We start from the raw sequence: 10,938 nt of genomic DNA on the forward strand, positions 1-10,938 counted from the left end.
CTCTTGAAGCTATTGTGACGATCAAATAAGGTAGTGTTTGCAGACTCCACATGTGCCTTGAGTGGCAGCTGCCATTCCAGAAAGAGCCACTGCCCACAACTCCAGGGCCATATCCACAGATGAATAGTACCTCTAGGGTTACTTGGGAAGAGTGGCTGGGAGGCGTGTGTCATGTTATAGGAGAGTGGTCCATGTCCAAAATCTTGAAGCAGATCTGCTAATTCTCAGGAGATTCTCCAAGCACATACTTAATTTTACCCTGTGGCCTCCCTGGGAAAGAAAATTATAAGTTAGTGTATTTAAAACAGGAGCAACCCTTATAACAAATCCTGTTCCATTTTGGCCAAGTCTTGTGTCACCTGGGTTCTGACTGAAAAGCACTTTCTCTGTTCATTCTCGTTGCAACAACCTTGGAGGCTCTTCCAGGACCTAGAAGTCCCTCCCGACTGATCACCTGTGCCTCTCTGGAAGCCTCCTTGCTAACATTCTCCAGCCACACTGCCTCCTGTGGTCTCCATGGGCCAAATGCCTGCAGCCTCAGGGCCTTTGCTCTTGCTGTGCCCTCTGCCCGGACCACCCATCTTGAGCTGACCTATTTCCCCACAGCATGTCACTCCACACTAACTCATTGACTTGTCCCTTGTTTGTCTTCCCTCTCAGGACTGGGAGCTCCAGGATGATCCAGGACAGGCACCCCGTCTTCTTCAGTTCTGTGTGCCCACCTGGAGAGTCAGGCTCATAGGAAGCCTGCAATTAATATTCGTGAAGGAGTTTATGAAAAGCAGGTCTTCTTAGGCCCATTTCATACATGAGGAAACTGAGGCCCAGGCAGGGAGAGAGCAGCGCAGTTCCAGTCTGTGCCGTGCGGAGCTGGGGTGGGCGTGGGGGAGACCCGCGTGCAGGGAGGGCGGTGGGGCCCGAGGCGCGGCTCCCGCAGCGGGCGCCTGGGTCTCAGGGCGGCGGGAGCGTCCCCGTGGGCGGTCACCGGCGGCAGACTGGGCGGGAGCGGGAGCGCGGGGTGGCGGAGGAGGGAGCCCAGCTGGCCAGCGGCAGAGCGGCAGGGAGGCTCCGCTCCGCAGGCAGAGAGCGCCAGGGCCGCCGAGCGGGTAGGCGGGCTGGGCCCCAAGACGGGCCCCGCGGGTGCAGGGGCGGGGGCGCCTGGGGCCCAGTGCGAGGGGTCCTCTGGGAAGCCGTGCGCGCTGCTGCATCTGGGAGCCTGGGGAGGGGGCGTCGGTGGGGGGGGGGCTTCAAGGAACCCAAGGCCCAGAGACACGCCACCCCGGGCCGGGGGGGGGGGGGGGGGGGGGGGGGGGGGGCATCCCCAGCTCCTCGTGTGGCCTTGGGCTCCCGTAGCCTCCGGGTCCTCCCCTGAAACGTTGGTGGCTCTCTGCCTCATCTTGTGGGCTGCGAGGAGGACGGTAAGGGGTGCATGGCAAGTGTCTGGGAGCCTGGGGCATTTGGAGACCAGGAGCTATTGGCTGAAATTTCAGGAAACAAAATAGATGTCCTTTCCATTCTTACTTCCTTGGTAGATTGATAGGATTTATATTAGTTCTTAATTTTTCTCTGAGTGGGGGGGGGGGGGGCGCAGGCTGCAGGGGAGACCTCCCTCAGGGGTTCAGGTGTTCCCCCCATCCCTCTTGACTAGCCAGCTGCCTGGGAAATACATCTGAAGGCATCATTTTACTGCCATTGCACAATAATCCCCTCCTTCCTCCCAGACTGGGCATCCCCTGTGGCGTACCTGAAGGACATAAGATCTGGTCCTCACTGGGCATCTTTGAGGTACGCAGTGGGAAGTGAGGGACAATCTTTGTATGAGGTCCCATGTGGGGGGGCCCCAGTCTCTCAGAATGGTCTGAAGTGGTCCCTGTGGCCGCTGCTCGCTGCTCAGCGACCCCGGGGAGTGGATGTGATCACCCTGAGGGGGTCATTGCACTGTTGGAGGCTGCAAGGGACGGCATTGGACACCCAGTCACTCGGAAGGGACCGGTACCTGCCCAGTCGTGTCTCCTCCATGGGGAGCTGTTGCTCTCATGGTCTGCCACAGCGAGGTCTCTGAGCCTCCAAATTGTATCAGTAAGGCGGCAACTCTAAGAGTGTCATTGCATTAGAGATTCCAAACCCAGGTCAGCTTGGGGAGGACAAGGGCCTGAAGAGGCTGGGTGGTCTTTGGAGCTGCTGGGGAGGTGGGCGTTCTGAGCCAGCATGCTAGAACCAAAGTCCAAAGCTCTCAGTGTGACCAACGGAGGTCCCTGGGGTACCTTCTTATTTGGCTGAACCGCCTACCGGCACCCCTGGGCGCTCCCTGGGGCCCTGGGCTCCGTCAGGCTTTGTCAGGGATATTCGTCTGCTATGTTTGCAGGTCAACAATGGTTGGATACTGGCAATTTCACATGGTTCAGTCTAGGAATGCCTTCCTCTTCCTCCAGGGCTGTGGTGTGGATCAATGCTCAGTGGAGTATCAGGCACCCGAAGCTCAGTGAAAGCTGATGTCCTTCTGCCCTCTGTCTCCAGGAAAGCGTGTGCTCTCCAGAGTGAGGCGAGCCCCCTCCCTCCTTGGGGTCTCTCCTCCAAGACTGGGTTCCCGCACGCCCTCTCCTGCCTGCCCTTCCAAGTCCTCTTCCTGCTCCCCTGGCTGCACCAGCCTCAGATCCTGCCCCTCCCCAGGTGCAGCCTCTCGGGCTGTTTGGGCATCTCCCAGGATGTCCAGGGACCAAACTTGTCCCTCAGCATCCTGGGGCCCTCATCTACAGACAGGTCAGTGCAGGTGAGGCACCGACTCACCTGCATGAGGCCTGTAGTGAGTGTCTCTCAGGCTAGTCACTGGCCTGTGGACAGGGTGGTCTTCTGCTTTGAAATGCACGTGGTGGGAGTGTGGCCCTTTCCAGCCCTGGATAGAGATGGGTACTCGGCTGTGGGGCAGGGTTCAGAGCAGGAGGGCGCTGAAGCAGGGCTCGTGCCCTTTTGAGGCCGGGCTCTTGGCAGAGGACTGGAGTAGGGGATTTGTCCCAGTGCTGTGCCCTCCCGCAGGACTTTCTAAAGAGGCTTTGGGTCAGAGCTGGAGCCAGGTGCACTCAGGGGCCTGTGCCTGGGTTCGTAATATCGCTGTGGCCAGTTCTTCTGGTGGAAGGGAGCAGGGCCCCTCCGGTGGGGTTGGCGGGATGTGTGGGAAGAAAAGGCAACTAATGTTCAATGAGCACTGCTCATGCCAGGCTGGTCTTGTTGTAAAATGGGCTGCTCAGCTTCCCAGGAGGTGGCAGAGAGAGCTCCTGACCAGGACCTGGTCCATCGAATTATGTTCTTTGTCCAAGGGACGAGATGGGGACTGAACTGAAAGAGTCTAAGGGAAGGGGAGCTCCAGAGTCCTACCTTTCAGACCCCCCTCTTCCCTATTTCACCCCCTGACTTTGGGGAACCAGGCTGTCCTATAGGTATCACACCCTGCCTCATACAACTGAGGAAACTGAGGCTCAGAAAGGTTCAGCGACTCTCCCAAGGCCACTCTACAGATAGGTGGCAGGGCAAGGAATTTGAACCCAGAACAAGCCTGCAGCCTGCTGGCCTCCCTAGGTTCCTGATAGGTTTCTCTGCTGTTTTCCTAGATGCCTGTGGTGGCTCTATCTGTGCAACAAAGGACACTGTTCTTGACCCCAGGGGCACTCAGACAACTCAAGAGACAGGCCTACGGCCTGCTCTTGGGTGAACCCCGCTCCCAGCAGCCAGGTGACCCACTGCCCACAACCAATGGTTTCACTCTGACCATTCCTAACCCTGAACCCTGAAGTCCCAGTTGGTGGAGCTGTGGCTGGATCTTGACCCCTTTGCACCAGGCCCTGGCGGCATCCAAGTTCAGTCTCCTTCCTTGATTCTGCTCAGGAGCACCTGTCCCGAGGGATCCTCTGTTCCGGGGGGTCCCCACCTCTCAGCAGGTTCTATAGAAGGAATCTGACCTTTCTGCTGACCCGGCTGTTGGATTTGAATTACTGCTACCTTGCCCCTGGAGTGGCTTCTGGAAATCCTCAGTCCTTGCATGCAGAGGGCCCTTCTGGGGTGGAGGTTCATGGAGTCCTCCCGGTGGGCCCCTCCCAGCCTCTGCAGAAACATGCAAGGGCCTGCTGGCAATTTTGCTCCTTTCTGGGTCCCCCGGCCCCCTGGCCCCCCATGACACTTTCCTGCCTTGCTCTTCTCCCAGTGCCAGCACTTCCCTCCTTCGCCTGGTCCCACAAGCTGCTGGGAAAGGGCTGGTTTGGGTTTAGACATCCATGTGGTCTAGTCAGCAGGGGCTGGTATGGGGTGTCCTGGACCACTGTGACCATCCCTTGTGTTAGCTCTTCACTGGTTCTCTAAGAAGGGGTCTGCAAGCCTGGCAGACCCCCAGTGCCATCTTCTTCGGCCCTCCCTTTCCTCCTGCCCTGGCCCTCGTACTCAGTCTATTCTCTACATCCAAGTGATCTTTCTGGAACGGATTTGGCCTTGCTGGCCAGATTGCATGCCTCTCCCAGCATTCCTGCTCTGGCCCACCTCTCCGGCCTCATGGCTTACCATTGCCTTCCACCAACTTGGGGATCCAGTTGTTCTGAACTGCTCACTGTTCTCTGAGGAGGCTCTGCTCTTTCTTGCCCACACCGCCCCCCATCTTTGCCCATGCTGTTCCCTGCACCTTGAATTCCCTCCTCTATCTTGCCCATTGGGTTGTTGACTCCTCTTCAACTTTGAGGCCGTGGATCAATGTAACTTTCTCTCTCATCTTCCCGCTTCTTCTCTGATCTCCCCACTCACAGGCATCCCATTCCTGCTGGTTTGGGCCATGGCAATATGGCCTTGAGGTTCACCTGTATTCCTGGTGGTCAGTTCCTGTGGCTGTATATCATCTTGGCCTTTGTTTCTAGCCTGGGGCTTGGCACATGTTTATTGAGTGAATGAGTTGAGTGACAGTTTTCTGGAGTTTCCATGAACTCTGCTGTGATCGTGCTGCTTTTGGCCAGTTTGGAGCTGCTGGTATTGCCTCCCACCATTGACTCAGCCCTGGCTGGTGGTTATCCAGAGCCTCGGGTTTGCGTCACATTTGCTGTTTCTGAGCACAGTGTATCCACCACATTTCTATGCAGCTTTGGCTGCTTTTGGAGTTGAATACTGGGCCTTGCATTTGGCCTTGCTATGTTTCATTTTGTCAGGTTCTGTTCCAAATAGCCCTTTCTGCCAGAAGACTGTGGTGTCAGAATAATACTCCTGCCTCTGAGATTCAGTAGTCAAAATAACCAGACTGTAAACTGTTAGTTGAATTCACGACTTGGTCTTATAAATGGCCAAATGTACCTCATCTTTATGAGCCAAATTAAATGCACGGTGAGTGATGTTCGTGAGAGCTGACAAATAGAGTTTACTGCTCTCTGGTTAATTTTGGCCATACTCTATAAAAACTGCCTTTAAATTAGCACTTGATGATGAAGAACATATATATGTTCACAAATGGACATGACCATTATGTAGGACTTAAAGAATATCTGAAATAGGGTCTTCCTCTCTGAATAGTATTTATCAGAATGGGACTCAAGGACAAAGTGCACAAGAATTGCATGGGCCGTATGTTGAAATATATGGACCCCTGGGCGCTATCTTAGACTCACTTAACTGCCTGTCCTGGTGAAGGGCTCTGGAGTCTGCACTTTTGACATGACCCTGGAATGGGTCTGATGCTTTCTGAGGGCTGGGGACTGCCTGAGAGTTTAGTGACAGCCAGAGATCCCATGGAGAAGGTGTATCATGGTGGTGTGTGGAATGATCTGGTGGCTTTCCCTGTCAGAATATCTGTCACTGGCATTACCACCTGGAGATTCTGGAGTTGAAATCCCAATGTGGTCTTGGCAGAGGGTCCCTTGTGTTGAGGAGACACCAGGGGAAAAGAGATGGGCTGTGCCAGGGCACAGAGATGTGGACCAGGCTGCTGAGTTTGGAAACTGCAAACTGTTTTGGGTGACTTAAGCATAGGCAGGTCAGTAGGCAACCATAACCTTGGCCCTACCCATGTGTAGCATGATGGGCGTGGGGAGAGAGCCAGTGTGCCGATGACCCAGTATTTTTGTACCTGGCAGTCATCAACTCTGTCATGTGTCACCTGAGAAACAGGGCTGACAGGGCAGGTAGGGGCTGAGACCTGGAGGGTGTACTGTGTTTCGAGCCCTGAGGTTTAGTTCTATTCTCAAGGGCGTGGGGTGCTGTAGAAGGACCTGAGTGCCAAGTGGCATTTACTGCGTTTCTATTTGGATAAGATGTGACAAGAGGATTTCTACCCATACTCCTTAAGCAGTTCTGTCTTTGAACTCTGCTTATGAAAATCTAGTTTCTCTACCATTAAAGCAGACTTGGAAGCCTGAGGTTAGAAGGAATTTGTATAACAACTTCTGGCATCAGACCCGGGTTCGTATCTGAGCCCTGTTACTGATTAGCTGTGTGACTGTGGGCAAGTTGCTTACATCTCTGAGTCTCAGGTCCTCGAGGTCCCAGCAGCCTTGGGTTGGAAGAAGCCATGACCCTCTCTACCTGACCCCCACTTCTCCCTGGGGTCTACGCAGGAGGCATGATCACTGAGTACCATTTGTCTGTTTGCTTTGTAGGCACTGTCACTGAATCTTCTGGAATCTTCTCACCTGCACCATGAACATCTCTCACTTCCTGGCCTTGCTGCTCCCGGGATCCCCACAGGGTCAAAACAGGAGCAGGTCAAGGAGCATTCCATACAACTTCTCTGACCACTGCCAGGATTCTCTGGACCCGATGGTCTTTATTGTTGTCTCTTATAGCATCGAGACTATTGTGGGGGTCCTGGGCAACCTCTGCTTGATATGTGTGACCATTAGGCAGAAAGAGAAGACCAATGTGACCAACCTGCTCATTGCCAACCTGGCTTTCTCTGACTTTCTCATGTGCCTCATCTGCCAACCACTCACGGCCATATACACTATTATGGACTACTGGGTCTTTGGGGAGGCCCTTTGCAAGATGTCAGCATTCATCCAGTGTATGTCGGTGACAGTCTCCATCCTTTCGCTTGTCCTTGTGGCCCTGGAGAGGCATCAGCTCATCATCAACCCAACAGGCTGGAAGCCCAGCATCTCCCAGGCCTACCTGGGGATTGTGGTCATCTGGCTCATCGCCTGCCTTCTCTCCCTGCCCTTCCTGGTCAACAGTGTCCTAGAGAATGTCTTTCACAAGAACCACTCCAAGGCTGTGGAGTTTCTGTTAGATAAGGTGGTCTGTACAGAGTCCTGGCCACTGTACCACCACCGCATCATCTACACCACCTCCCTGCTGCTCTTCCAGTACTGCATGCCCCTGGCCTTCATCCTGGTCTGCTACGTCCGCATCTACCGGCACCTGCGGAAGAGGAAGCGGGTGTTCCGCAAGGGCACCTACAGCTCGCGGGCTTGGCAGATGAAGAGGATCAATGGCATCCTTGTGGCGATGGTGGTTGCCTTTGCCGTGCTCTGGCTGCCGCTGCATGTGTTCAACAGTCTAGAGGACTGGTACCATGAGGCCATCCCCATCTGTTATGGCAACTTAATCTTCTTGGTGTGCCATCTGCTTGCCATGGCCTCTACCTGTGTCAACCCTTTCATTTATGGCTTTCTCAACACCAACTTCAAGAAGGAGATCAAGGCCTTGGTGCTGACATGTCAGCAGAGTGCCCCCGTGGAAGAGTATGAGCATCTGCCCCTATCCACAGTGCACACGGAAGTCTCCAAAGGGTCTCTGAGGCTCAGTGGCAGGTCCAACCCCATTTAGCCAGGTGTAGGCCTTCTCCCTGCCATGGTCATTGTCAAGTTCCTTTACTTAGCCAAGTGGGCCAACTGCATCATTACTGGCATCATTATTGACATTCTGGTGGACACCATCCTTACGGGCTTTCTGGAGCCCAGAGAGGCTGGAAAGAACCCATTTTTGCAACCATTTGCATTGTGAAGACTGACATTCAGTTGGTTCAGCCATTTGTTCCTGGGAGAATTCTGAGCATGGATTCTGCGGGTCACAGTATGTCATGTAGCCTGAGCAGGTGCCAGAGCCAGAGATGGTCTGCTCGTTGCAGGCAGAGTTCATTCTGGTAATTCAGAAACAGATGCTCAGCCTGGGAGCCCAAGGGTTTCACCTCCTCCAGTGAGACCGTGAGGTCACTGTGGAGTCAGGGAGGGAGCACAGGGGTCAAAGCTCTGGACCTTGGTCAGGCTCTCACCTCTTGGAGAGATGATGTTGGTGGACAGGCTTTGTAAGTGGTAAAGAAGTCTATGAAGGCAAGTTAGCACATCCAGGTGCAGAGAATGGATCATGCTTACCTTGGGTCCTCATGCTCCAATGCAGGAGGAAAGTCAGTCCTGAGCAGCAGGAATCCCATGATTCATATCCTGCTCCGTATTCCTCTTTCACTGCCTCCACCACCTCATGTGGAAGTGAGCCTGCAAGTATCTCCCCTTGATAAACACCTTGAGGGGGACATCTGCATCACCATAGAGCTTGTCCTCCATGCCTAGGACAGGACCTGGTGCAGTGAGAGGGCTCCAGCAAGGTTTGCCATGGTAGGCTGATGGTGTAAACATGCCCCTGCTGAGGTCCCGGCTGAGCACGGGCGCCCTGTGCCACGGTCCAGCATGGGAAGGGCCAGGTTGCTGCAGCTATGCTCTCTTACCTGCCTTTCCTAGCCTTTAGGACCTCTCTTGCCAGACAAGGAAGCAGGCCAGGGACTCTGTGACCTTCCCCCATGTTGACCCACTGCCAAGGCTGACAGCACTCAAGGTTGTGACTCCGGCCTCTGTTCCACACTCTGACCACTAAGCTGACTTGCTCTAGGTGATGTGCATTGTTGTTCCAAAGCCTCCCCAGGCCTTCAGTAGGGGCAGGGGCAGGGGGTTCGTGAATTTGGCTTAACAGGACACTGGCTGAAAGGAGTAGGAGTCCTCCTTCCTCCAGCCCACCAGGGAAAATGGAGAAATGGCTACAATGAATGTGAATATCTCACCCATGGAGGTCTTGCCCCAGTCTTCTGGCTGCTGAGCCAGATCCAAGGCTTTATCTCTGTGTGGACCAGACAAGTCAAGCTTACCTCTGGGCCACTTTCAATGGGACACCCAGGTCTGGCTCTGCCTGCTCAGTTTCACCTACCCTCTGGCAGAGTGGGCAGTGGCTAGACCCACCATGGCCTCCAGGGGCAGGGTATTCAGGTGCCCAGAGCCCTCAAGTATCTCACTGGGAGGCTGCTAGGACCGCTGTTCACAGGATATGTGGCAGAGGGCCAGGCAACAGAAGATTGAACAATCACGACTGACTGTCTCTCTGACCTGGCCCCTGATCGAGAACTTGTGCAGCTGACACCCAAGACAAGTAATCTGTGAGCCACCAGCCCCCTTCCTGGAGCTGTTTATTTCTTCCCAGGTTTTGGTCATATCTCTCATTCTGTTTCTTTATTGACTTTTACCCTGGCTTTTGGAATAGATTTTGAGCCACTGTATTGGGTGCAGCTTGTGCTTGTCCTCTGGTGCCATCTGCTGCTGGCTGCTCCCGGTAACCACCTGCCAGCAAAGCCCAGACCCTGGGGCCCATCCCAGCAAGATGTCATTGACCAAGCTTCCCAAAGAATGTGGGGGCCTCAGACGCCTCCAGAGCCCATGCAATTGCCTGGGGATTACGCCTCATCACTCGTATCAGTGGTGCCAAGATGCTTGGGGACAAGGATGCTTTAGGGTGCCCACATGACTGAGGACAGGGGGACTGGGTTGGGCATATGGCAGAGGTGCTTGGCATTAGGAATTGGGGTAGTGGGTGAAAGCTTTGTTGAGCATCTTCTATGCTGTCTTCACCTTGCTTGGGTTGACACAACTTACCTGGATGGCTGTCTCCTGCTCCCAGTTCCTAATGACCCTTGGAGTTGTCTGGTTCCCCAGTGTACCCTGGGACCTTGCTGCTCAAAGTATGTTCAGAAGACCAGCAGCCTTAGCAGCACTTAGAACTTGTTAGATATGTGGAATCCCTATTCCCACCTGAGACCTATTGAATCAGAATCTGCATTTGATCAGAACCTCTAAGTTAATGGTGTACATGTTCAAGTTGGAGAAGCTCTGCTCTAGGAAACAGAGTGCCTGGAGCCTGGAGCTGCTCGGTGAGCACCTGTGGACACCCACTCTGGGATCTCGACTAGAGTTCTAGGAATCCTTGTTCTGGAAATAAGGCTTTAAGATGGTATGGCTGAAAAGGTGGGTTATTCCACTGTGGTTGTTTGTCTCTTCTCTGACTGCATGTGGACATATTTCTTGTGAGACCTGCTCATTCCTTAAATAAATATTTGCAAAATGAACAGTTTGTGTAGTTAAATTCTCAGTGAATGTGCCCCTCTGTATTCTGCTCTGTTTCCCTTCAAGCTATATTGTCAACCGTTCTTTATGTTGCTATATATCATTTTTGACAGCTGATTAAGGATTTAGAAAATGTGCCAGTGAAAGCTGGTACCTCCGAGCGATATCTCTCTTTAGCTCCTGGAAGGGCCTTTCTCTGTCCCTGCTAATCGGCATGTCCCTGATTGTAGTGGGGGGACCCTTCTTCAAAGGAGCATCAGGGCTGGAATTGGAGACTCATACTCATGAATACCACCAGGGGACCCTTAGAGGGCACAAAGGATTACTGAACCCTGGTGGTGGGAATGTAGATCCTCCCTCACTCTAACATTTCCTTTTTCCAGAAATGACATTGGCTTGTTTTTTCCCATTATAAAAAGTGAATTATATAAATTCTCAAAAATATGCAAAATATGAAACAAAATGAAAAGGAGATCACATGCCACCACCCAAAATACTCAATGTTTTCATTTTGGGGAATCATTTCTTTAGTTTTTATATAGAGTGTTAGGCTTTTTTTGAAAAACATGGTAGAGATCGTACTGTAAGTATATGCATA

At 53.3% G+C, this 10,938-nt stretch overlaps 1 protein-coding gene across 1 annotated transcript; it reads left to right on the forward strand.

Annotated features, from left to right (window-relative positions):
• The first annotated feature begins 6,623 nt into the window (after positions 1–6,623).
• Positions 6,624–10,304, forward strand: NPY4R2 (neuropeptide Y receptor Y4-2). The gene has a single exon (XM_049646306.1). It carries the CDS (start codon positions 6,658–6,660, stop codon positions 7,783–7,785), a length of 1,128 nt encoding a protein of 375 aa, XP_049502263.1. The 5' UTR covers positions 6,624–6,657; the 3' UTR covers positions 7,786–10,304.
• The last annotated feature ends 634 nt before the right edge of the window (positions 10,305–10,938 follow it).

Source organism: Panthera uncia, chromosome D2 (assembly GCF_023721935.1).
Source record: "Panthera uncia isolate 11264 chromosome D2, Puncia_PCG_1.0, whole genome shotgun sequence".
NCBI lineage: Eukaryota > Metazoa > Chordata > Mammalia > Carnivora > Felidae > Panthera > Panthera uncia.